This window comes from Neopsephotus bourkii, unplaced genomic scaffold, assembly GCF_033783945.1.
Source record: "Neopsephotus bourkii isolate Nb327-2 ecotype Australia unplaced genomic scaffold, CSIRO-AGI_Nbou_v1 NB_1825, whole genome shotgun sequence".
In the NCBI taxonomy this organism is placed as follows: domain Eukaryota; kingdom Metazoa; phylum Chordata; class Aves; order Psittaciformes; family Psittacidae; genus Neopsephotus; species Neopsephotus bourkii.
In genome coordinates, this window is record NW_026902298.1 from 11,164,459 (window position 1) to 11,191,106 (window position 26,648).

The following is a 26,648-nucleotide window of genomic DNA, read 5'->3' on the forward strand; positions in this document are numbered from 1 at the left end:
AGAGAGAGCAGCTTTTGCAGTTTTCTGCCCTGGGTTACACTGTCCTTTAGAAGCCCCTGTAGCAGCCTTTCTAACTCCAGGTGCCTGGTGCAGTCCTCAGTTTCCTGGGCTTCCCCTGGGGGTACAGAGCTTCGGTTTGAAGGCTGTGTTCCTAGCACCTAGTTGTGTGTGCTAAAAGGGTTTGCAGGATGGCTGCCAGCCAATGCTCATGGGCTTGGCCAAGGGCAGAGAAGAGGAGAAATGAAGAGATTAATTCAGCAAATACTGCTGTTCCACACTAAATACAGGGCTAAAAAGAGGCCTGGGCTGCCATGGCCACATTTCTGTATCAGCTCTGCTGAGGGCCAGTTGAGGCATCACGCTGCTGTGGAGGCTCCCTTGGCCAGGACAAAAGGGCAGCCAGCTGGTGGCACTGTGCAGAGCTGCAGAGTGCCAAGATGCCTTGGCCACAGATGGGTGACAGGAGTGGTTCCTACATGAACCATCCTCCAGGGACTCTGGCCTGCATGGATCACAGCTTTCCTGCCTCAGAAATAGGGGGGTATAGCCCACACCCCCGTTATGGGCCAGTTGGTGACAACAGTGCAGTGGGCTCTGTGTTGGCACCTCCCTGTAATGTGGCAGTGTAAAATAGCCATGAATGAAGAACTGTGCTCCCTTCATTTGAGTATTGCAAGGGGTCACTCCTGGGGACATGGAGGCACTGAGATGAAATGAAGGGATTTGTTTTTGAAGGGGTTGCAAGGGATGAACATGGTGCTGGTGAGGGACATAGAAAGGGAAACAGCCCTGGAGCTGTGGCTGCATGGGAGGGATGTGCACCAGTGCAGGGAGAGCAGTGAGCAGAACCCGGGCAGGACCACACAGCCCAGGACCAGGAGCTGATGTAGCAGGAGGGGATAGGCAGCAGCACCTGGGTGGGGTTCTGTTCCTTGCCAACCCAGCTGGTGTCCTGGAGCCTCCTTTGTGACCTCGGAGCAGAGCCAGAGTCAGGGTGCATCATGCAGTGGTGGCTGCTGCTGCTCGGCCTGCTGCTGGGGGCTGCCCTCCCACGGCCCTTGGATGAGAGGTGATGGCATTTCCCTCCTCCTTCCCTTCCTCTCTGCTGCCCTGGTACCTGCAGAGCCACCCCAGGGCTCCTGGCCATGGGCACCAAGCCCTCAAGCCCTGACTGGACTGGCTCATAGGAGCTCTTATTTCAATGCAGGTGAGTGCTGCAGGGTTCACTCTCACCCCTGGTTTTCCTCCACAGGGCCAGCTACTCGGTCCCTGAGGACTTCTCTGCACTCCTGGAGCTTCCACAGCAGCACTTTGGCTTGGTGGATGGTACAGCCTGCTCCCTACCCCGCTTCCTCTGCACTCCCCCTTGAGGCTGGCACTTGTCCCCAGCACTGTGAGCAGCCCAGGGCTGAGCCCAACCTCTCCACTGCACCTGCAGATTACGGCATCAAGCCCAAGCAGCCGCGTCTCAGGACCCGCGTGGGACGGAAGCGGCCAAAGTGGCTGCAAAGAGCTGGCAAAAGCAAGAGAGATGAGCTCGACCTGCAGGAGTACTACGATGATGCCCATATGTGAACCAGTGTGCCCACCACAGCCTGGCCCCAGGGACCCCTCGCTGCAGGACAGTGTAGGTGTGGGGTGTAGGGTTAAGGGTAAACCCTGCTTTGGGAGGGGACTCCAGCCATCCCTTCTGATCATCACACAATGATTTCTGCCCTTCAGGCAACTAGGGCTGTCAGCCCAAACCTGAGAAGCTCTAGCCAGCTCCTCTTGAGGTCCCAGGGGAAGGAAGCCAGGGCCCAAACCTACTGCAGTGGGACACAAACAGCACAGCAGCCCTGCTCCATGAACCATCATATTTAATAGTTGTTGCCATCACAGCAGATCCAGCTGAAGCACAGAGCTCTCTGGCTGCAGGGACCGGGAGAGCTCTTCTACCTCCCCAGTGCTTTGCTCAGCTCCCTGCAGGCTGTAGCCCTTCCCTGCCCCATGTCTGGCAGGCACTCAGCTCTGCCACTGCCTCTGCTACCTGCAGCCAGGGGGAGAGGAGAAAGGGGCAGAGAAAGGCTCCCCTCCTGAGGGTGTAGTTACTGCAGGGAGCTATAGAGGGGCATTTCTGTCTCTCCCCCTGGGCATGGATACAAGAAGATAGGGATGGGGGCAGAGGCAGCAGTGAGCTGTCTCAGCTCATCCTGGTGCTGTTTTGGCAGAGGGGATAGTGGGGCTCCCTCTGTCATTCCTGCCCAGCAGCCTCTATATCCCCAGGGCATGGCAGGGAGGTGATGCCTGCCCGAGGCAAGCCCATCCCCCTGGCAGAAGCCAGCATTATGGGTCTTATTTGCTGTAGCTGCTGTGTCTTCATATTGCAGGAATCTGACTCTGCATTAAAAGTCACCCCAGAGGGATGTGACGGGAAGCTGGGCCCTGGTCACAAGGAGGAGATGCTGTCACCCCAGCCTGCAGCAGGAAAGGGCCTGAGCAGGCTCCGGTGCTCACAGGCAGGGCCGCCAGCAGGTACTTCTCCAATAGAATAAACTAAGAGTATTTTGTACAATAAACACAATTTGTCCAGCCCTCCCCCCTCCCGTCCCCCCCAGCCCAAGGAAGGGGAGTCACGAAAAGAGGCTGCACCCTGTGCCCCGGGGAGCCCTGCCCCGGGCCTGCTCCTCCTCCAGGCTCAAAGCAGCTCTTGTCCATGCACGACACGGGGAAGGGGAGACACTGCAGCCCTGGCTGTGCAGGAGGTGCCTGTGCCAGCCCCTACTCCAGGTAGATGTCCTCCGTGGGGCACGTGTACTCCACATACTCCTTGTAGAACTGCTGAAAAGCCCTCCTGCAACACAGCACGGGGCAAAGCTGAGCAGTGTCCTCTCTACAAGGCATTTACAGACCCCTGCTCCTGCAGCCAGTTTGACCCTCCAGCCCCCCAGCCTCTGCGTTAGCACCCAGAGCTGCCATCAGATCATCCCTGCCCTGATCCCTGCACATCCACATGACTTTCAGCATCTGCCTGCAAAGCCTTGCAATGGGATGTGTTCCAATGCTGTCAGAAATATGCTGCCTGTAGCTCTGTCAGCTCTGGCTCACAGAGCTCACAGAACCCAAGCTTCTCGCTTGAAGGAAGAGGTGCCAGCCTGGGGCCTGGTCCAAGCCCCACATGTATGGGAAGATGGCAGGATTTGTTCCTCCTGCCCTTTGGGATCAAGCCTTCCCTGCCCAGCGAGGACTCACCCTACAGATTCCGCCAGTGGCTTCGTGGACTCCTCCGAGACAAAGACGTGACAGGCGAATCTGTGGTCCGCAGGATGCTTGGTGATGAACCCAAAATACCTGAGGGCAGACAGGGTGGGGGTGACTGGACCAATAGACAAATAGGCACAGGTACCCCAGCATCCCCTTGAGTATAAGGGTTTGGGACCTGAGACCCCCCCCAAACCCCACCAAGCCGTGGCCCATGCCCATTGCTGTGATGCAATTCCCTCCCAGCCCCAGTTGTGCTGCTCCTAGGCAGTGAGAAGGCAGCAAAGCCTCTGTGCTGAGCTGCTGACAATTGAGAGCTGCCCCGCACCTCACTACTCACTTGTTGTTCTTTGGATGGTACCCACAAAAGGAAATGTTCTTCAGCTGGAAAAAATGGCTACACTTGTTTACCTGGGGAGAGAGAAATGAACTGTCAAAGCCTCCCTGCCCACTCTCCTGTGGGGCGGCAGGGCTCTGGACCTGGAAATATGTGCTTGGATTGAGCACTGAAATGAACTAGAGCCTGATCCAGGGCTGCTACCAGTAGCTTCAGGATGGTCCCAACCATCCACCCCAGCTGCCTCTACCCTGAGCAGCTCCTGGAGGCCCTGGGTTAGACTCTGGCAAGAGCCTGTGCTGCTGTTCACCCAGCACACACAGTCCTTCCTCACTAAATGCCAGTGAATAGAAGGTGAATGGATAACTGAGGTAAATGGATAGAAGGTGAATGGAGCTAAGCCATTCAAGCCTGGGTGTTCAAAGGGCCCCAGCCAGAAATGAGAACTTATTTACAGGAGTTTAAAGAGCAACTAAGCTGATGGCATCCTCTAGGTACAGGCAAGACCTGCAGAACCGTCAGCCCAGCTCTCTGTCACAGCACTTAGAGCCATAAACTACTCCTACCCCCAGCAGTAGGGGAGGTTTCCCAACAGCTTGCTGCAAAAGCCCTCTGCCCAGCACATGCTTTGCTAGGCTGCTTATGCAGAATGCTAATCAGCAGCCTGCCCTCACTAAAGAGATTACGGGGCAGATCTGGAGGACACCACTCAAAATAGTAGCAGAAAGGTTTAGGAGCAGCTGACAGATTACTGGTACAGCTCAGCTTGCAGCATCCCAGCACAGCAACATCTTTGGGAGCTGCAAGGGCATCAACCAGCGGTATGGCCCAAAACTGGGATTATGGGATGCACAAAGGACCCTGATGGTGGGCCTCACCACCCCAATGATGGTGCTTCTCACACCCTCAATCTTCATATGCAAACATGAGCTACAGCACAGGGGAAAAGAGGCAGCTCAGAGCAGCAGCTGGGGATGGGATGAGTGGGGAGCAGGGCACTACCTTGCTGTGCTCCTTGGAGTCATCAGCTTTCACAGCAATCTTGACCCCACGCACGCTGATCTCCAGGACGCAGCTGGAGGGTGGGTTAAAGTGCACAGTGAGGCGGCGTGTGGTGGCAATCTGGGGGAAAGACAGAGAGAAAAAGGCCTGGGACTCATGAGCAATGGTGATGGCTCACCCCTTCCTGTCCCCATTGAGGTTCTGCCCTGCTGCCAGGAGGAGCTCCTGCTTCTGCTGATGGGGTGGGACATTACCTTCTGCATGGCCGCGCATAGCACATCATTGCCCTTGTGATAGGGAACCTGCACCGAGCCAAGGAACTTCACCCGAAACTGGTCCACCCAGTCGCTGCTCTTGGCCAGAGCTGCAAGAGAGAACACATTGGGGGAACCATCTCTAATGACCAGGCTGAGAGCCACCTCTCCTCTCCATATTCCCACCCTTGGCTCTGCAACATTGGGTACCAGCTCCCAGCATCACACCAGAAGCTGCCCATCGCTCCCTGCTGGGTGCCCTTGATCCTCCCTCCAACCCCCTGCTCAGCACCAGCCTCTGCTCAGCGGAAAGGAGGTGGACACAAGACTGGGATGTCAGCAGAAACTTGGTACCTGTTATATGGTCTGGGTCCTTGGTGACTTCAATAGCATAGTAGGCAGGGAAAATGCCCCGGTCACCCGTCCGCATGTTGTAGGCCTCGTACCAATAATCTTCTGCCTGCACCTCCACCAACAGAGGATCATCCACCTCCAGCTCCAGCTCATCCGCGTGGCGAGGCACAAACCTGGGTAGAGAGGCACTGGTGCCTGGCTGGCCAGCAGCATGGGGGCCTTCTCACTGGTGGCAACACAAATCCCACTACTGGCCCAGGCTAAATAAAGCATTGGAGCAGGTTTAGACTCAAAAGGGCAAGGATAACCCCTATTGCACCACTCCTGCTGCCCTAGAGGTGTTGCCCCTGCAGCAGCCTGGGCTGATGTTGCTCCTGAGCAGGGCACGAGCTACAGGCAGTGGTTTGGGGCTTCCCATGGTGGAAACACTGGGGTTTGGGCTGGCCACACTGCAGTGAGAGGGCAGCACCAGCTTTCCCCTGCAAGAGGCTGGGGGCACCACTCACACTGCAAGCTCACCTAAAGACAGCGCGGTGGGTCTGCTCCTGCTCCTCCCCGTTGATCATGCAGGAGAACAACCCGAAGGACTCAGCACCTGGGGACGAAGGCAGAGGGGGACGTCTCAGCACCACAGCCAAGGGATGGGCATGGGCCAGGCAGAAGAGACAAAGCCATGCACTTTGGGACCAGCTGAACCACGGGAAGCCCTGCTGCTGGGACATGCCACCACCAGTGCTCCTCTGGGGCTGGGGAGAAGGGCAGCACTCCAGGAGGGTGCTGTCCCCCTGCAAGACCAGTTAACCTCCTCCTCAGTATGGACATACCTTGAGCTAGGCAAAACAGCATCCTGAAACCCCTCTGGCTCACAAGGCTTTTCCAAGCCCCCCCATGCCTCCCCAGCCACAAAGACTGCAGCAAGAACTGGGGCTCGTATCTGCTGGTGGCTTCCCACCTGCTGCGTGTGCCCTCAGCCTTGTACTGAGTGCCCATTGCCCAGCTCCCCCCATGCCCCACACTCACTGGAGGAGCGCGCCCGGCCGCTCATGAAGACATTGAGGAACTTCTTGGAGAAGTGGATGTCCGCCTCGGGAGTGGAGTCCTCGGACAGGCACACCGAGTCGCGCTTCAGCGCGTCCTCCTCGTACTCCTCGCCGATGGCCGACTCGTAGGGCGAGGAGATGCAGTTGTCATAGACAGTGGCCGAGTCGCTCTCGTCGCTGTAGCCCGAGTAGCACTGCTTGAGGCTCACCAGCTCCAGCTGCACGTTCTCGTCCACCACCAGCGTGTATTTGACCGAGTCGTAGGACAGGGCGCTGGTGTCCGAGCTCACCGAGGCTCTCTGGAGGCTGTGCCCTGGCCGGGACCCATTGCTCCCACCACCGCAGGAAGCCCTGGGCAGGTTCATCTTGTCAGGGGAGGACATGTAGTCCAGCACCTCATCCTCCTCGCTGATGGAGGGGTTGGTTTTCCCTGCCAGGGCTGAGTAGCCAGAGGTGTCGATGTCGGAGCTGATGGACATGCGGTTCTCGCTGGACTGAGACAGGAACGGCTTGTCAGTCTCCAGAGGATCCGAGTTCTTCTGCACGGGCGTCAGGTAGATCTCCTCCGTGGCCTCCAGCCTTACGTCCGTCTGGTAGTGGATGCGGTCCCGGTGGGCCTCGGGGACCCTCGATGTCACCACCACCACGCTGGCACCGTGCGGCGGTGGCCGGCTGCTGGCCTGGTGCTTCTCGGGTGGCCGGGATGTGGCGATGCAGGCGGGTGCCATCTGGGTGGCTGCTGTGCGCCGGCACGGGCTCTCCGTGGATGTGCCCCGGTCTTTGGTGGAGGTTGTGCTGTTTTGGTGATTGACCTCATCACTCAGGCAAACGTGGTCGTGGGGAGGGGTCTGCTCACCTGGAGGGGGAGAGGAGAAGCATTGGCAGGCCCATAGAGGGTGATGCTCCGTGCTGGGGATGCCTTCAGACCCACCCTGCATCCATGTGGGATGGTTTCCCTCACCTCCTGCACCAGCATCACTTGCCCGAGGCTCCTGAGAGCCACAGAATAGTGCAAGGAGCTGCCCCTGGCCGACAGCTTGAGAACTCACCCGTTTTCAGAGGGGATGATGACCGGGACACCCGCTCCTGCCAACTGTGCTTTTTCGCCAGAGAGTTGTTATTCAGGGTGTCCTGAGGAGAGGAACAAAGACGCTTTGTAGCCCCAACAGTAAACAGCACGTGGTGGAGCAGCAGCAGCACCCATCCCTCCCCAGGATGCACACACACACACACACGGATCACTAGCAGACATTAATCCTGATGGAGCTTCTGTGGGTGCTGTACCCTGGGCAGCTGGTCATGCATGTGCAAACGTGTGTGTGCACAGGGGAATGCGCTCAGCTTCACTGTGACACCCACGGACCAAAGGCCACCAGGTCCCCTATAGAGGACAAGTCCTCCCCACCTGCCTCAGCAGGGAATGACATCCCACCTGCTATAGCCCGCGTCCTCTCCTGCACCCCCAAGTTCTCCCTGGCCCCTCCTGCAGGGCACCGGGTGTTTGTCCCCCATCTACAACCATGGCGTTTTTCATGCCGTTGATTTTCACTCAACTGCTGAGCTCTGCTGGGACCCCTGGATTTTCTCACAGCCTTATCACCAGCCTGCAGCTGCAACCAGCAGCGCAGGAGCTGCCCCATCCTTGCTTTGCTTCCCCACCAACATAAAGCAAGCCTTTGCTCTGAAACTCCATCATGTCGCGTGCTGCTGAACCGTGGCTGCCAGATCCCTGCCTCCATGCACGGAGGGAAGAGACCCCCACCACAACATCCCAGCATGGCCTCTGTGAGGCTCCCTGTGCCAAGGCTAATAACAGCACATCTCCACTTGCCATACCCAGGGTAAGGATGGGCTGCGATGCGGTGCAGCCAGGCAAGCTGCCACAGCGCCAGCCTCTGCGTGCCAAAGGGCCAGCACACCATCCAGCCTGGCTGCATGGACTGGGAGGCAGCAATGCTGCAGGCAGATCCCACAGAGCCCATCCATCCCACAGGGCCAGGGCTCTGCAGTGCCCAGCCAGGGCAAAGAGGCATTCACAAGGTCTTAGAAGATGAACCTAGCCAGCAACAGCAGCTGTTCCTTCCCCTTTGGGAAGCTGGGGATGTTCCCCTCACTGTTTCCAGGCCATCTGCAGAGGCCGAATGGCCATGGTCCCTCCTGTGACCACCTGCAGGAGGAGAGAGCTGAGCAGGCCCGGATGGTCTGGCACAGGTAAAGGCAGATCTCAGGCTGATCTCCAAGGAATACGCTGCACCCTGTCCTCATCATGGGGCACCACACAAGGGCATGGAAAAACTGCCTTTAGCTAGGCAGGCATCCAAACAGGCACCCCATGCACCTCACAACCAGCCTGCCTCTCACTAGATGCCACCAACAGCACTGCCTTCCCTGGCTGGCCATGGAGCCCCCATTCCCACTGCCAGCTGCGGCAAAGCCCCTATCTCCCATTCCCCATGTCCTCAGGTCAGCTATGCCCATGCGTCCTGGTGCCACCCCACAGCCTCCACCATCACCCTGCAAGGGGACCATCAGCTCCAGCCCATCACCTAAGCAAACCCCTCTCCACAGGCCTGTGGCCACCTCTGGACCAGCTGCCCAGGAGGGGGGCTCTACAGTCCCCATCCCCACAGCTGGATGTGCTTCCACGTGCCGCTTGCTCCTTGGGGTCCCTGCGCAGGGTGGGACCAGGCTGCTGCTGTCTCCTTGTCCATTATACTCATTGGGGCTGCCCCCGCCTCCCCAGCCCTGCTGCCTTTGTCCCTGGTGCCAGCTGCCCCGCGGGTGCCCATCCTGGCTCTGTGCCTTCCTCCTCCTCCTCCTGCTCCCAGCCGTGGCCTCAGGCAGAGAGCTGGCATCAGCTGCCAGTGTCGGGCTGGTGACACCCAGCTCCGACTACTCCCCATCTGTCACCCACAGGGACACCTGCCTCTCGCTTCAGTGCTCCTCTGCTCAGCGTCACTGCGACGACAATCCTCCTACTTGGCAGCAGGCAGGGCTCAACACAGGAGGGTGGCAAAAATAGCCCCGCGCATCGCGCAGCCTGCCTGGCGTCAGGACGTTTGCCAGAGGGATGGGGCACAGGGGCTCTGGATGCTGCTCAGAGGGTCAGCATGTGGGCCACTTAAATACTGCCCGCCCCGGAACGACAGCAACCCCAATGCTGGTGGGGTGGGTAGGCTTGGAGAAAACCACCCAAAACCCGACCGTGAACAAGACAACAGAACCCCGTTGTCCTCCTCGCCACCATTTTGGGCGTTGCTATCCTGTCTCTCTGATTTAACACGGGGTGCTGACATTAATGCTTCCTTTGCCAGATGCTGCTGCTCTGGAGCAGAGCCCACCAAGTCCCCACCGCCAGGCTCTGGGTACCCCATGTCACCATCCTGCCCTGGGGCAGCTGAAACCCAGCCAGATGTTGGCCCTGGGCTCGCCAGCCCCGTGGCATGGTGCCCTGTCCCGTGATGGCTCATTCATGCGTCGTTCACCATGGCTCATTTGCTCTCCATCCCTGTGGGGTCCCTTCCCTGCCCCATAGCTCTCTGCCAGGCGCCATGGGCTCTGCTGGGGCACAGCTCGGTCTCACCACACTTCCCGGCCTGTTCCCACCCCATCTCGGCAGCAGGGATAGAAGAAGGAACCACCCAGCTCTTCAAGCCCCCATCCAAGCGCATTGCACGGGCAGGCTCAGCCGTTCGAGGGGGCGGCCCGACTGGGAGCGAGCACGTACGGGTGGCCCTGGGCCCGGCTCTGCGGTAAGGGATGCGGGCAGCGTCGGGCAGGGGAGCCCCCGCCATCCTCCATCCGTGACCCCCCCATCCCTCCGAGACAAAAAGCCCCCGGCGGAGCGAGCATCCCGCATTCCGCATCCCCCCGCCCCGTCCCGTCCCGCCCCGTCCTCACCTGGCTGCGAGGCACCTGCGGGAAGAGGTTGAGCGTTGTGGGTCTCTTGGGCCGGTAGACATCGGTGGTGCCGGCGGGGGGCTCTTTCTGCAGCGGCTCGGGCGCCGTCTGCTCCTCGGCCGGGGCGTCCCCCGCCGCGTCGATGAGGTCGAGCTGGAGCATCTCGGCCTGCAGCCTTGCGGCCTCCCCGCCGCCCGCCGCCCGGGCCCCGCCGCCCGCCCGGCTCACATGGCCCTGCGGGAGCAGCGCCCGTTGTCAGCGCGCCGGGACGGCAGCGGCCGCTCCGCGCCTCCCGACCGGGGAGGGGAAGGGAAGGGAATAGAAGGGAATGGAAGAGAAGGGGAGGGGAGGGGGGGCCGGCGCCGGGGCAGCCGCATCAGCACCCGGCGGCCTCTTCCTTTTAAAGGGGCAGGGATGTTATTCCCGAGGCTGCGGAGCTCCGCGCACCCTTCGCGCAGCCCCGCGCTGGGGTCCGGCCTTGCTGGTCGCCCCCGGGTGATGGAGCACCCCCCGGACCCCCATTCCCAGCAGGTGGCTGTAGGTACATGCGACCCTCACGTTCACCATGAGGTGTGCACATCCAGGTTTCATCTCGATGTAACAAGGACATGTTTTACAGTGAGAACAAACAATCAGAGAATCCCAGACTGGTTTGGGTTGTAAAGGACCTTAAAGCTCATCCAGTTCCAACCCCCTGCCACACCTTCCACTAGAGCAGGTTGCTCCAAGCCCCTGTGTCCAACCTGGCCTTGAACACTGCCAGGGATGGGGCAGCCACAGCTTCTCTGGGCACCCTGTGCCAGCGCCTCAGCACCCTCATAATGAAGAATTTATAGCTTATATCCAACCTAAATCTCCCCTGTTTAAGTTTTAACCCGTTACTCCTTGCTCTGTTGCTACAGTCCCTGATGAAGTGTACCTCTTCGGCATCCTTGTACGCCCCCTTCAGATACTGGAAGACTGCTATGAGGTGTGCATGGAGAACTCATAGCAGCCTTCTCATTTGGCAGAACAACCTCCCAGGGACATGGTAGAGCCCCCATCGCTGGAGGTTCTCAAGATGCAACTGGATATGGTGCTAGAGAATCTCATCTAGGCTTCCTTTCCCACAAAAGGTGACCAGTTTCCCAGGTGACCTTTTGAGGTCCCTTCCAGCTTGGGCTGCCCTATGATTCTTCCTTCCAAGGCAGACTCTGCCCTTTCTTGGTTCCTGTCCTGGCAGCTGGAACTCATTCAAGCATACAGTCATGTTGGTTGGAGGTCTGGTCCAACCCCTGCCCGGAGCAGGTCACTCAGGGTCTTGCCTGTAACACCTGAATATCCCCATGGATGGAGAACCCACCACCACGCTACTGGCACCAGTGCTGTACTGCTGCTACTTCTCTCTATGGGGTTGAAGCTTTCACTGCACACCTCTGAGAGGAGTCTGGCTCCTTCTTCCCTGTAATGCCTGTTAGGCAGCCGGGAACAGCAGCTACATTCCCCTTGGATTCCTCATCTTAGAATCATAGAATCAACTAGGGAGGAAAAGACCTTTAAGATCATCAACCCCAGCACTGCCAAGGCCGCCACTGAACCACGTCACTGAGGACCTCCTCCACACGTTGTTTGAACACTTCCAGGGACAGTGGCTCCACCACCGCCCTGGGCAGGCTGTTCCAATGCCTGAGCACCCTTTCACTGAAGAAATCTTGAACAAGCCATTCCTCATACACCTACACCTGCACATATCAGCACCTGAAGCCACGCAGAAGGGCTGCCCCATGAGCCAGTGGCCAGGCACTATCACTTCAGCCCCAGCTGATGGTGGCTGTGCTCTGGCCAAGGGCAGCCCCACTCTTTCCCTTTCCACCCTTCACCCTTGGGGCAGGGTGGCCACCACAGCCTGCGAGGGCTGTGAGCAGCAGATGCCCCATTGCAACACCAAGGCTGTGCCCCAGTGCTGAGCCACCGCGCTGTGATGCTGTGTGAAGAGACATCAATGTCCCCCTGCGGCTCCAGGTGTCTAAAGGTCAGTGGTTTCCTTCCCCAGCCTCCTTCCTCGCGCAACCGGAGCTTGCACATGCACGAGCTGCTGCAGGCAGCACTAATGGCTGTGACTTGGCATTAGTCACTTGAATTCCCATGTTACCAGCTGTTTGTGGTGACTGGAAAGCTCGTCAGTGGGCAGAGGTGGAGGGGGAGGTTTTTAGCAGCTGATGCTATCCATGTCTCCAGCTGCACGGAGGATGCTCCTTGAACCATGAGGAATAAACAGCCTCAGCAGCTCTGGCAGCCCCTCCAAGAGCTCCTGCTGCTACCAGCTCCTAAACTGTCACACTACAGCCAGCACAAGGGCTCTGCCTGCTGCAGGCACAGGATGAACCCTCTCGGGGGGACATGTCACCCCAGTGTCCCTGTTGCAGCCACCAAAACCCATCACCCATCCTCTCAAGGCTTTAAACATTTAACTTCCTTGCTTTCACTATGGGCTTTCATACAGGTTCTGTGTTTCTGTGGCACCAGTTGCCTGTGCAAATCACGTGGATTTTAACAAGGAAACCGAGGCACAGGAAGAGAACTGGGTGGAAATACCAGATTATACCTAAGCAAGATATATCTGAGTCAGCTGGTTACATTCAGCCTAGGCTGCTAATGATGCTGCCTCAGTAATCCTGTAGCTGCAGCGATCACTCAGAGGGGAAAGTCCCAGAAGGGTTCAGAAAAGCAAAACAGTCCCTGCTCTGAAGAACAGCACACCCTAGGAGGGATGCACCGTTCCTGGTTCAATAGCTAGGAGGAAACGACAGCCACTGCAGGTACTTATTAATGGCCTGGAGCACAACAAAGTCCTTTTGAAGCCACAAGGCCATAGATCACCTTTCCATCTGAGGGGAACCTGTGGTCATCCGCAAAGTGAGGGCATGGACTGGACTTTGGGAAGCCTTTCTAACTGGAAGGATGCTGCCCCACCAGAACAGCATCAGGAGCTCTCTAAAACAAGGTAATGGCACCTAAGGCCAGCTTGAGTAGACTCATGCCTTAGCACAGATGCAATGGTGAGGTGACTTCCTAAAGTCCCTTCATCCTGTGGGGGAGATTAAGGCATGTGGGAGAGCAGTACCAGTGTCTGAATTGCGTGGTGGGATGTACACAAGATGTACACCTGGATCCCAATGCAGGCACGGGGAGGCTCACACCTCCACTGCAGAGCCATCCCTGGGACAGACATGATGCTGGTATGCTCTTGCTGATGCTGCCTCCAACCCACAAGGTGCCATCCCAGTGGCAAAAATCCCCAGTGTCCAGCAGCTGGTCTCTGATGGTCCCAGTGCTTCAGTCCATGCGCCCCAGGAAGGCTGGAGCAGCATGGGCCCTGCTGCAATTGAGAGGTGCTGGGAACACCCCTGGGAGCACTGGTTTAGCCAGGGGAATAGCCAGTATGAGGGCTGCTCTAACCACAGGAAGGGATGGATGCTGCTGCTCCCCTAGGAATGGAAGGCTCTGTCAAGAGGAGCAGGATGATACACAGGGTGTTGCTTGGGTGACCCCAGTCTCTACCCTAAGATTGAGCAGGTGAAAGGCTCTTCCCTGCTTCCCAGCCCCTGTCGAAGAGGAGTGACAAAACCTTCAGCTGGGAAAAGCACTTCAGGAGCATGGGGAAGCAATGGGGACTTGCTGAGCAGACAGACTGTGTCCCCCGTCCCTACCACCCAGATGTGACTGCTTCCTCCCAGCTTCAAAGCACCAGGAGAAGCCTCTCTGCCCCAGCCTGGCGCAGCCACATCTGGCGATGGATCACAGAGGCAGCTTCATGGGACAACCTTTGGAACAAGCCTGGAATAAGCAACAACCTCGCTGCTGTATCCTTTGCTCCCAGTCCATGCAGCCGGATCCCTGCCAGTCCCTGGATCAGCACATTGGGTTGGCTGGATCATGGCAGCCACTTTCCTCTTTGCAGTGGGTCCTGCTGGCCTTCTGAGGGCATCTGCTGCCAGCGGCACACTGGATCAGTGGTGATGAACATCAAGAGAGAAAGCCTGGCGCTCCCCACAGTCATTTTATGCTGGGAAAACAAATTGGTTTGCTTCTTTTCTGCACATATCTGTATCTTCATGGCTCGTTCAGGCCTTTTGATAGGATCATAGAATGGAAGGGAACTTAAAGCTCATCCAGTTCCAACCCTTGCCATGGGCAGGGACACCTTCCACTAGAGCAGGTTGCTCTGAGCCCCTGTGTCCAACCTGGCCTTGAACACTGCCAGGGATGGGGCAGCCACAGCTTCTCTGGGCACCCTGTGCCAGCGCCTCAGCACCCTCACAGAGGACCACAGAGGCTCAGCACAGCCCTACATCATCTCCTTCTGTTTGCACTTGTTCTTGTGCTCTCAGGTGTTTCCAGGAAGGGTACTGCTTATTTTTCTTTGATTTGTGTTCATTCCTGCATCAACCATCTCCCACAGCTCCTGCAGCAGAGATGAGGAGCCACGGAGCCTTTATCAACCTCAGCCTGGCTGTCTGCAGGGATCCATCTTGCTGGAACCAGGGATTGTCACCCCAGCCTTCCAAGCCATCAAACTGGGGCCAAATCTAAAGCTTCTGTTGTCGCTGTCCCCCTTCAACACACTTGACCACTGCCATTTGAGAGGTGGAGGTGACATCCCTCACCCCAGCAGCCCCCAGAATCCTCCTGCTCTGCCCTAAACAGCCCTAAAGGCAGCTCTGCTCCTCTGCTGAGCCCTCTCATTCACTTCACTCCCAGCTTTCATTCACCCAGGACTTCCTGTTGTATTTAAGCCATGCTTCCGATTATTCCTCATTCTTAGTACATGGTCTCCCATCCACGAGGTGCGGTCCTCACCCGCGGATAGCTCCCTCTTGCACAAACATCAGTCTACGCCTCCTTGCAGTATCTATGTGTCTAAGCCACTATTTCTGGAAAGCTGCTAAAATAGCCCATGATGAAATCATCTTTGTTTCTACAGGACCAAGAAAACCCCAAACCCCACCTCTGTTTGGGGGCTGACCTCTGCACCAGCCACCCATTCCTGGCACAGGGTTCTGCTGCTGAGCAGCTCTGCCTGGATCCTGGAAGCTGTCCCCACCCAGCAGCTTCCTTCCCATCCCTCCAGCAGCCTTTGTCCCATTGCTCCTTCCTGCTGCTTTCCTGCTTGCTGCTGGCTCTGCCTGTCTCTCTGGAGACTTGCTGCTGGATCAGGAAGCTCGGAGCAGCTCACCACCTTCCCTGGAGCCCATGCATCCCCTTTCCACATCACTCCCTGCTCTGGTGTGACCCAGCAGCCACCAGCCCGCTCTCACCCTGCATCCCTCTCTCCATCACTGGGCTCTCACCAGCTGCCCATCACTGTGGGATGAGCAGGTACCAACCCTTACCCACCACGGGTGCTCTGCAGCACTGGCACCGGAGCTCACCATGGGCAGGACACCAGCATGGGGCCCCCCCAGCCCTGGCCCCCCTTTGCCAAGCCATCCATCCCCACGTGATGCAATTAGCTGCTGATGCGGGCCGCGGGTCAGGATGGGTTTGCTGGCCCCTGTGCTATGCACAGACCCAGCCAACTGCTCCCTCTGGGCCTGGCTGCATCCATCAGGCAGATCCTGCACTCCCGTCACCTCCAGCTCCCTCCAGACGTCAATCGGGTTGGAAAGCTCCCTGGCTCTTGTGGCGTTAGGGATTGAAACCCCCTCTCTTTGCTGTTTCTGTCACCACTCTCGCTCCTGCTCCTCGGGCAATCCTCCACGTCCCATATAAACCATTCAGACGTATTTTTAGCAGGCACTTCTTTCCCCTGAGCGTGGTAGGCTTCTTCCTTTGCTGTGTTTATGAATAACTCCCTGCTTCCCCAGGGCAGCCGTGCATCCCCCTTCCACACCAGCACGCTCTCAGTGCACCCAGGCGTTCACGCAGAGCACCTCGGGGCTGTCTCCTGTGTCTATTGAGGGTCAGGTCTCTGCAGCAACACAGAAACCCCTCAGTAAACCGTTTTAAACAGGCAAACAGCCTGTTTTTACTCACTGTCCATAAAGGGTTGCAGCAGTTGTCTCCTCTACCCTTACCCTCCTCACCAAGCCTCAGCAAAGGGCTGGTGGCCCATAAAGAAGAAAGAAATCCTGTCCTTAAGAGCCTGGTGGTGCTATCGGCAGCAGAGAGCTGGGATGCCCAACAAGAAGAGCCCAGCAATGCTGGACATAGCCCCTGCCCGATTTACAGACTGCGGGCAGGAGGATCTTCCCACTGCCCTGCCTTCACATGGACACTCAGCACTGGGCTTGCCTTTGGTTTTGCCTCCATTTACCCTCCTTCCTTCAGCGTACACAGCTCATGAGCCCAGGCTCTCCTTGTCCTTCCCTGGCCATAAAGTCATAGAACCATAGAATAGTTTGGGTTGGAAGGGACCTTAAGGCTCATCCAGTTCCAACCCCCTGCCATGGGCTGGGATACCTCTGACTAAACCATATCACCCAAGGCTTCATCCAGCCTGGGCTTGAACACTGCCAGGGATGGAGCATTCACAACCTCCTTGGGCAACCTATTCCAGTGCCTCACCACCCTCACAGTAAATAACTTCTTCCTTATATCCAATCTAAACTTCCCCTGTTTAAGTTTTAACCCATTACCCCTTGTCCTATCACTACAGTCCCTAGTGAAGAGTCCTTCCCCAGCACCCCTATAGGCCCCCTTCAGATACTGGAAGGCTGCTGTGAGGTCTCCACGCAGCCTTCTCCAGGCTGAACAGCCCCAACTTTCTCAGCCTATCTTCATACAGGAGGTGCTCCAGCCCCTGATCATCCTCGTGGCCTCCTCTGGACTTGTTCCAACAGCTCCATGTCCTTTTCATGTTGAGGACACCAGAACTGTACACAATACTCCAGGTGAGGTCTCACGAGAGCAGAGTAGAGGGGCAGGAGCAGGAGGAGGCTGTGGCCACAGCAGAGACGTGGAGCAGTGCCTGCATCTCTGGAAGCAGCTGAATTTCTGCTGGGAAGGTCCCGCATGAGACCAGGATACATCAGGACTCCATGGATGGGATCTGCCTGTGCCTTCCTGCTGGCAACGGGGGGTTCCCAACACCACAAATTCACTGGCTAATTGTAAATCTGCAACAAATTCCTGTGCCTCGCCCCTGCTCGCGGGGCCTTCATCAGTCCTGCGCAGGAAACACTTCTCCTGAGGGATGGAATTATTCCCAATCCATTTGGCTGCTCCTCCAGCATCTGCATCCCTTTAGCATGAAACACACTGGCAAAATGCAGAATCCCTGCGTATTCACAAACCCAGGGTCGTTCTCAGTTTATCTCCATGTTTCTGCTCCTGTGGCCTCCTTGCGCTGTTCTAATAGTGGTGTGAACCCTGTCGGGTCTCCACAGTGTACCTCAGGGTCCTTCATGCAGATGGGAGATCCTCCTACAGCATCTGCATAGGCTTCCCAGCTCCCATTTTTATTTCACCTGCTGTGGTCAGAGCCACCTCCTCCATCCCTGTTTCTCCAGCCTCCAGGTCTCTCACACCCTAAACACGTTCTGAAGGCCAGTTTCCTGCAGCCCTTGCAAGCCAGAAGGAATGCTTTGAGTAAGCGGAGGAGGGATCTCACCATGCCAAGCCAAACTGCACCTCCAGGCCCAGGGATGCATGGGGTGAGCAGGAGGCACAGCCCATCTAGGACCTTTGGTTCTACCTCACGCATGTCCTCACTTCCCAAGGATGCTCATCAAGTGCCAGAAGCTCGCTGGTCATCCCACTCAAATGGGGGCATGGCCAAATCCTTGGGTGCATCCCTGAGGAACAAACTCAAACCTCTCCAGAGCAATGAGAACCAAAAGGCACTGTCTTTGAGATGCTTTTTATGTCCCTTGTTTGGCTGGCTTAGAAAGGGTCTGTGCTGTGCTATGGAGAGGAGAGGACACTGCCAAGCAGAGGGCACTGGGGTTGTGACAATGGGCATCTTGAGGAAGCATCACTGGCCTGGAGACCTGGTATTCCTGCATGGGTACTGATGGTCCAGCCATCCCCACCAGCGCGCTCTGCCCATCCCATCCCCACCAGCACGCTCTGCCCATCCCATCCCCACGCTGTCCCCATCCCCATCGTGCTCACCCGGGTGGCCAGGCTCTCCTTGCAGTGCAGGCTGATTCCACACTCGTCGGTGATCTCGGAGAGGTCTTCATCCTCAAACTCCTCGAGGCTGATGTCGTGGGTGAGCCTGGAGGGAGGGGAGATGGTGCCGTCACCCACTGCACAGGGCACAGGCAGGATGTGCAGGCTGGCATGCTGCCCGTGGGCAGGAGCAGCACTGCCTGCCTTGGAGAGGCTCTCCAGGTCTTTACTGGGAAGAAAGACCAGGAAGGGGGTTCCTTCCAGAGGGCATGGGTCTGCCCCCACTGAGCTTGGCATGGTTCACTGCAGTGGGGAGGCAGGAGGAATGTGCCCCAAGCCAGCCACTGGTCCCAAAGGCAGCAGGGATGAGCAGGCTGGGAGAGCATGGGACAGGCAGCAGAGCCAAGCCCAAGCCAGGATGTTTGGCTCCCACCATCCCAGGGAATCTCTGGGGTTGTCCCAGACACCCAACAGGGCAAAGACAAGTATTACAGGGAAGGGCTGGTTGGGGGTCCTGGCAGGGCAAGGCTGGAGGATGGACAGTGACCACACTGAGACCCACAGACCTTGCAAGTACCTTGCCTCCAGTTATCCCTCCTTCCATCAGCACACACAGCCACGAGCCCAGGCTCTCCCTGTCCTTCCCTGGCCATGTCCTGGAGCAGGAGGCACAACCGGCCTCCAGGCTCTGCCTGGGAGGGATGTCCTGGGTCAGGTGCCGCAGTAGGAGAGGGCAGCACCAAAATCACTCCCTGGGGTGCCTGTGGGTATCCCCATGGCCATTGGTGCTGCCAAGCCTGCCTGGTTGCGGTCCCTCATGGCTGTGAGCTGCACAGGCTCATTGCACCCCTTCAGACAGTTTAGAGATATCCTTTCAGCAGCTGGAAATGTGCTGACGGGCGAGCTCCTCGTGTGCTTGATCGCATCCCTGGGGACCGGCGCGGAGTTCCTGGTTTCTGTGCATTAAAACCTTTCTCCGTGGTGGTACCACAGTGATCCTCTTGCTTATTCATTACCATGGGGTAAATAAAGAAGCCCAGCTTGAAAGTCCTCTGCTAACCTATGTTGTGTGCCACCACTTCCATTGCTCCCAGTTCCTTGGGCTGGGAGGTGCTTGGGTGAAAGCACTATGCTGAGCCCATCACCCCCCTCTGGCCTTGCCCTCGCTGGCAGGGAAGGAAGGAGAAGGGTATTTCATGACCTGCAGAGCTCCCACCCTCATTTCAAGCATCACTCGCACACCCTGGGACTCCCCCTTGCAGTGGCACCAAGCCAGTGCCATGGAAGGGTAACACTTCCCTTATCCTGGTCCTCGCAGGAGAAGCCTATGGGGGGAGCAGCATCGCCCATCCACGTTTCCAATGACCCCATCAGTGGTTGGCTCCTGGGGTGAATGTAGGCAGAAACCACTGTGGCCACTGGCTCCAGCCCCCATGATGGGCAGGGACGCAGCCTTCACCACAGGGTGGGATGTCCTGACCCCTCCTTGCCCATCTGCTGCTGCAGAGCAGGAGGCTCATGAAGAGCCTGCAAAGCACAGATCGATTTCTTCTCTGGTTACACAGGTCACCAGGGTGGGACACCATCAGTCGATGATGCTCAGGGACTCCATCTGCCTCGGTGTGCAGAGCCCCCCACACCGGGATGGGGACCAGCAGCCCTGCCTGCACTTCCAGGGATGCGCAGGTCTCCAGCGCTGGTCCTGCCTGCAGATGCTGCTGGACCACTTTGCCACGCAGCTCCCTGTGCAGCCAGGCAAAACTTTGGGCTGTGCTGCGTGCCAAGTTTGCTCCTGTCCTGTGGCCATCGCTCAGAGAAGGGTGATGTGCCCAGGGGCTGCTCCTCATCACCCTGCACACCCACAGGACAGCCCCCCCCCCGCCATCCCCAAGCCCCCAGCCGGTCCCCTACCATTTCTCCCACTGATCTTCCAGCCAGCTCTCCTCCTCGGTGCTTGACTCCGTTTTCAAGGGCAGCTGCATTGAGGAGAAACCCCCTTCGCTGGGGAACACGCTCCCACCCTATAAGCAAACCACCGTGCCTGGGGCAGGGAGGAGTGAGGAGGTGATGGGTGCCCGCTGCCTGTCCGCCTGCCCCGTCGCAGTCTGTGCCTGCCGGCACTGCTCTGTCTCCTCACTGCGCAACCTGGGGAAGCTCATTAAAAATAGATGGAATCAGCTGTCCTGGAGGGGAAAAAAACCATAACCTCACCACTGGGGCAGTGCCAAGTCCCTGCTCTCTGCTGGGGATGCTGACTGCCTCCCTGCCAGCCAGCCAGCCCGGCTCCTGGTCCTGCTCCAGCACCGCTCCCCTGCACCCGCAGCAGGATCTGCTTACCCCAGCACGGGCACCCATGCCGCCCGGCCTCGTCGTGCCCTTGCCAAGCCAGGGACAAGGGGTTCTGCTCCTCTCTGCCCCACTGCAGGGATGGGATGAGCTACTGAGGGAGACGGGAGCATCCGTCCGGCTTCCCGCCAGGCAGGGCAAGGATGCTCACAGCGCAAGGGCCGCAGTGATTCCAGCAGCGGGACTGGCATCACGTCTGGCTGCATTCCCTGAGCAGAGGGAAGCAAGAGGAGCACCTTCACCAAGGGGCAAGCCCGGCTGGCACAGAGCAGTGCTGGGAGTGATGCTCCTTCCCCATCTACCCCTGCTCCTGCTTCAGGAGCTTCCTCAGCCTCTATCCCCTGTTAAGGGGCAAAGAAATACCTGGTGAGCTGCTCTGCCAGCTCCCACCGCTCTCCTGCTGCCGAAGGAGAGTGGGACCTTTCCCAGGAGAGGCTGACAAGTGTTGCCAACAAACTGTTGGCACAGTGGACTATCATCCTCCATCACCATCACTCATGATACTGTGTTCATGGTACCCGATAACGGTATCCAGGGCTCCATCTTCCCTATCAGCTCTGCCTGGAGGCACCTCGTCTGCTCGAAACCTCCTTGCTTAATGCTATGAATAAAGAAATCTCTATCTCTGTATTACTCCCCCCCTTTTCTTCTCACATATGGATGCTCCAGGACTTCCCAGGAGATACAAGGAAGGTTCTCCCTTAGCACCCCCCACTCCCAGGGCTGGAAACACCCCTGCTTTTCTCTCTTGCTTCTCAAAGAGGCTAAAAATACCAGCAAAATGCAACAGCTCTGACTCCCCTCAGCTCCATCACTGCCAGTACAACTCTGAGCAGGACCTACGTGGGTATTCTGGCCAACATCCCTCACCAGCAGCAGCAACGGAGGCACAGTGCTCCCGTAGGTGGGCATCACAGCATGGCAGGTCCATGGGAGGTTGGCCCCAGACGCAAGGATGGAAGAGCCCTGTATCTGCAGAGGTTATGAAGGATGTGCCAAGAGGCACCCAGAGGCTGCAGCCCTGCTGAGCACATGAGAACTGGCTGATAAACTCGGGACAAGCAATGGAGCACTCATGGGTGTTAGCCACCTATAGAAGGAGCAGCTTGAACACATTGCTTATGCCTTAGCATCAAGCCTGGCTGCTGCGCCTCCCTCATCTCCATCCCCTGCCAGGGAAGAGGGAACCTGCAGCATCGCCTCCCCAGCCCACTGCCGCTGCGTGGGATTCCCACACAGGGACTGGGCCATGGCAACACATGTGATGGAGCTGGGGCTCCAGCAAGCCTGGGTACCCGGGCAGCACTCCAACCCTCTGCTCCCAGCAGCGCTATGTGCAAGGGCTGTCACCAGCATCAGTGGGAGTAATAGTACTACCCTACACTGGGGTGGGTGATGCTTTTAACTGAACCAAGGAGATGGTGCCTCTCTCTCCATCACAGGAATACAGCCCTTTCATCTCCCCTCACAGGAAGACAGGTATCCCCGCTGCAAAACCCAGCTCCTCGCCTCCAAACAGGTTCTTCTGATGGCTCAGGCGAGCACAGCAGACACATAAACCAACCCTCAATGCTAGCATTGGTTTGTGCATCAGCCTGAAGGGGCTGCTTTGAACTTCCCGAGGAGCTGGAGGCCCCTCCTTCCCCTGAAGACCTCCTCCCCTCCCGAGGCCCCAGCAATGGCATGGAAAGGGCTGTGATTTCCCACAGGGCTCCCAGAGGAGCGAGGTAATTCCCCTTCTCTCCTGACCCATGCAAATAGCTCCCTAAGCGTTTCCTTCCTGAGGAGGCTCCCAGCCTCAGCAGCTCCATGGATGCTCTCTGCTTTCATTAGGGAAACCAGAAGGAGGATGTGCTCACAGACACACACACAGGTCCCAGATACACCAGAGCCGCACTCCTGGGGGCAGTGGGGCAGCAACACAAGCACTGCTCACACCCCAGTTGTGCCAACCCTCCCTGCCCCTCTTGTGTGGGGCAGAGGGACCCCCAGCCCCAGAGAGCCCCTCGCAAGGAAGCCTGGCCCCAAAGCGCTGGTAGTGCTTCTTGGCAAGGCGAGGAGCTGCAGCACAGTGTCCCAGAGGATGATGCTAAGGAGTCCCCATGGGGTGCAGCCCACAATGGGAGCCTTGGGGATGTTTATGGACAACAGGGAAGCTGGGTGAGAAGAACTTTGTGTTGCTGTCTACTACTATGCTGTTGTTCTTGTGATGAGCAGCCACCTCTGGAGGACCTCGTGGCTAAAGGAGAGCTCCCCTCAGCGTTCTTCTCCTCCTGTCTCATAGAATCCTAGAATGGTTTGTGTTGGAAGGGACCTTAAAGCTCATCCAGTCCCAACCCCCTGCCATGTGCAGGGACACCTTCCACTAGAGCAGCTTGCTCCAATCCCAATCCAACCTGACCATAAACAGCATAAACCCACAACCTGTCTGGTGTACATCTGGAGATTTACCTGCTGCCCACTCTTGCACCTTCTGAATGCAGCAGCATCCAAGACCTGCCCTTATCTCAGCATCAAACCATCACCAGCAATGAGGACCTGCCAGGCCACCATCCCTGGCCTCCCCAAAGCTTAAGACCTCACTGGGATGCTCGCTGGCCAGGACCGAGTCCTCTCTTGGTTGAAAACCTCTAACACTTGTGCCAGTGCATCACCACTCAGGGAGCTGGATGGGCAGGCAAATGTACCAGAGAGCATTAAACCCCAAACCCCTCGTCCTGCAGGCAGGGAGCTGGGGCAGAGCACGGGGCTCAGCCAGGACCTCAGCACCAGCCACGGGCTGAGCCTTCACCCTGAGCCACACTCATCACTGCTGTCCATGGGGAATGGCCCCTTGCTGAACAGGGGCCCAGGACCTGGGACAGGCACAACCAGTGTAACCCAGCTCACAACCAGTGTAACCCAGCTCACAACCAGTGTAACCCAGCTCACCAGTGTAACCCAGCTCACAACCAGTGTAACCCAGCTCACCAGTGTAACCCAGCTCACAACCAGTGTAACCCAGCTCACAACCAGTGTAACCCAGCTCACCACCAGTGTAACCCAGCTCACCAGTGTAACCCAGCTCACAACCAGTGTAACCCAGCTCACAACCAGTGTAACCCAGCTCACCAGTGTAATCCAGCTGACAACCAGTGTAACCCAGCTCACAACCAGTGTAACCCAGCTCACAACCAGTGTAACCCAGCTCACCACCAGTGTAACCCAGCTCACAACCAGTGTAACCCAGCTCACAACCAGTGTAACCCAGCTCACCAGTGTAACCCAGCTCACAACCAGTTCACAAGCAGAGCTCCCTCCTCGCACCATGCTCCGTGCCATAACACTGCCTCTGATCCACCAGACCCTGCCCCAGGCTCAGGGATATCACTGGCATCTCCTTCCACTGATACCCCAGGCTCGGTGCACCCCTGCCTCAAGTACCCAGCTCTCTGCACCACGGAGGTCAGCTCTTCCCTGGAGCACAGCAAGCGGCAGAGCCTCATCCTCCTCCCAGAGCATCGCTGTTTGCTGGGGAGCAGGAGGGTGCCCTGGGGACAGCCGCAGCATCCAGGGCAGCGCTGTGTGACGAGCCTGACCCTCTCACAGGCCCGGCGCTGCCGTTCAGTGCAGCCCTCAAGCTGCAGCCCCTGGCTCGGTGGCCAAGCCCCTTCTCCATGGTGGACGTTGCCAGAGGCAGTGTTTAATGGCTGGGTTTGCAGGATGTACCAGCCATGTTGTAGCAGCTCCCAGCAGCTCTCGCAGGCAGCGCTGCAAGAGGAGGAAGATGCTGAAGCCCTGGAGCCACAGCAAAAGGGCTCCAGGGGCAGAGCCCATCAGGAGTAAATGGCCTGAAAGCCACCACAGCTCGACTGCACCTTACTGCTTCCTCACAGGGATCTGCTGGTCCCCACACCACAGGGGCTGGGGCCTGCTGTAGGTAAGGGTGAGCTTAGCTGTGGCCCCAAGCGTGGACCAGCCCTTCCCTTCCCTCCCCAAAATCTCACCACATAAAGCAGCCAGTATCGATCCCCTCATCTCAGCCAGCTCCCCCGCAGCACCCCTGGGTGCCAGAGGCAAGCAGAGAGCAATGGCTGATGGCACAGCCACCAGAAGCTGTGAGCATCACACCAATGACAAGCAAACAACACCGGGCACAGCATCCCCTTACCCACCCAGCACATCCCTGTCCCAGAGCCCCAGGCCATCCCTGGCCTGGCTCCTGCCATCGGAAGTCCCTGTGACCAGCCCTGCTGGGTTTTGGAGGAGACACAGCCCCCTGCATCCCAAATCGATGGGAGCGTTTAGCATTGCCGAGCAGATCAATCCTGGCACTCTCCCATCGTCTCACTCGGGATTCTGGTTTCGCAGGGGTGGGGAGGAAGGGGGGAACACCTGAGATTTCTAGGAAAGGGCTAGAAAAAAGCTTTACTGGGGGTGGGGAAGGAAATGAAGGGTTTTCACATGAGGAAAAGGTGTTTAAAGAGCAGATCAGCCAGGTAAGGAGGCCGGGGGGTGGAGGGGGACAAGCAGGGGTCTGGTGGGACCTGCAGTGGTATGTGGGGTGAGGGCAACGAATGGGGGGGGGGGGGGGAAGGCTGATACTGAAGCAACATATGGGGGGGGGGGGATGGAGTGATGCATACGGTGGGGTCCAGCGGTGCCCGGGATGGGGGGCACAGGGATGTGTGGGGTGGGGACCGAAGGATGCGCAAGGAGGCAGCGGGGGCCCGGTGCGGCGGTGTGGGGCGGTGGGGGGGGAGGGGGCTGCAGCAGATGGGGAGCGGTGCTTGGGGAAGGGGAGCAGGGGGCAGCCCCGAGGGGGTCCCGGGAGGGGTGTGGGGGGATGCGGCCGGTACCTGAAATTGGGGGGCGAGGCGAGGTGCAGCCCCAGGAACGGGGAGGAGGCGGGCGGGGATGCGGCTCCTTTCTCTCGCTCCGCCATTCTGTGGCTCTCTCCATGCAGGCGGAGGGCGGGCGGGAGGGAGGGAGGCAGGGAAGGAGGGATGGAGGGAGGGGGATGCTGTGGTGCCGGCGGGGAGGGACATACCTGCCGCCGGGGACGGGGGGGCGCGGGCGCGGCCGGGGGGGCTCCTTCCGCGGCCCCCGGCGGCAGCTGCAGGACAGATGTGGCCGCAGCTGGAGGCGACACCCCGCACCCCCCCCCTTCCCCCCGCACAGGCCATGGGGCTGGCGGGCGGTGTGTCCGCAGCTGGAATGACCCCCCCAGCTGTGCCCGCATCTGCAGGCACAGCCCCGCAGGCAGATGTGCCTCAGCGGACCCACTGCCGGCAGTGCGGGGGGCGGCCGGGTCTCCCCCAGGCACGGGCTGGGCACTCAGGGCCGCTGTCGAGGGTCTCCTCCGCAGCGGGGACGTGCCTGGGGCTGCGCTCTCCCTCCATCGCGGGGTGGCAGCACCCCGCTGGCAACAGGTCTGCAGCCCCGGCACAGACCCTGTCCCTGGGGAAGCTTGTGCGGGCTGCGAGCACAGCGAGGGGAAGTGGAAAAGCAGCTCAAACACACGTGCTGCAGGCATGAGGCAGGGAAAAGCACGTCTCGGGGTTGCAGGTCTCTTCCTAGAGCAGGCATCCAGCGATGTCCCAGGGAGCATCTCCTCTTGGGTGAATGCTCTCTGCTGCTACCCTTCCGCACCAGGTTTCCCTCCCCTGCCTCTCCTCCACATCCTCTGCCTGCAGAAGAGAGTACAGGTTGTGCTGGGCACAGGAGTGGGGAACATCGGTATTTTTAGGTGCCAAGGCCACTTCTTGTACCTGAACAGGAGAATGTTTTGTACTCCCTCCATGCCCACCCTGCTCCTGTGGCAGTTCCGGATAGGGAGCAGGGCACTGCTTTAGCCCAGTTTAAAGATACAGCAGATCACACCAGTGTTTCTCAAAGCACGGAGCTGTCATTGAGGCAATCGTATTAGTCGTTGGCCAAGACCCAGGCCGTCAGCTGGTCCTCCAGAGAAGAGCGAGCAGAGCCCTCCAAGGCACACAGCCCTGCTCTCTTTTGGAGCCTTGGTCTCCTGCCAGACTAGCTTGAAAGAGATGTTAGTCCTGGGTCAGGGTGGAAACAAGCACACAGCACGGGGTCACCACA

At 58.4% G+C, this 26,648-nt stretch overlaps 2 protein-coding genes across 2 annotated transcripts; one reads left to right on the forward strand and one right to left on the reverse strand.

Moving 5' to 3' along the window:
• The first annotated feature begins 2 nt into the window (after positions 1-2).
• FREY1 (Frey regulator of sperm-oocyte fusion 1) lies at positions 3-2,489 on the forward strand. The gene is made up of 4 exons (XM_061343459.1): positions 3-1,069; positions 1,253-1,326; positions 1,439-1,625; positions 2,370-2,489. The coding sequence occupies exons 1-3, from the start codon at positions 1,002-1,004 to the stop codon at positions 1,573-1,575; spliced, it is 279 nt and encodes a 92-aa protein (XP_061199443.1). The 5' UTR covers positions 3-1,001; the 3' UTR covers positions 1,576-1,625; positions 2,370-2,489.
• MAPK8IP1 (mitogen-activated protein kinase 8 interacting protein 1) lies at positions 1,843-25,558 on the reverse strand. Its single transcript, XM_061343424.1, has 12 exons — positions 25,406-25,558; positions 18,222-18,327; positions 10,128-10,361; positions 7,277-7,358; positions 6,208-7,083; positions 5,707-5,782; positions 5,188-5,360; positions 4,834-4,943; positions 4,580-4,699; positions 3,581-3,651; positions 3,232-3,330; positions 1,843-2,833 (listed from the first exon to the last, which is right to left on the reverse strand). Exons 1-12 carry the CDS (start codon positions 25,489-25,491, stop codon positions 2,761-2,763), a joined length of 2,106 nt encoding a protein of 701 aa, XP_061199408.1. The 5' UTR covers positions 25,492-25,558; the 3' UTR covers positions 1,843-2,760.
• Between the last annotated feature and the right edge of the window lie 1,090 nt (positions 25,559-26,648).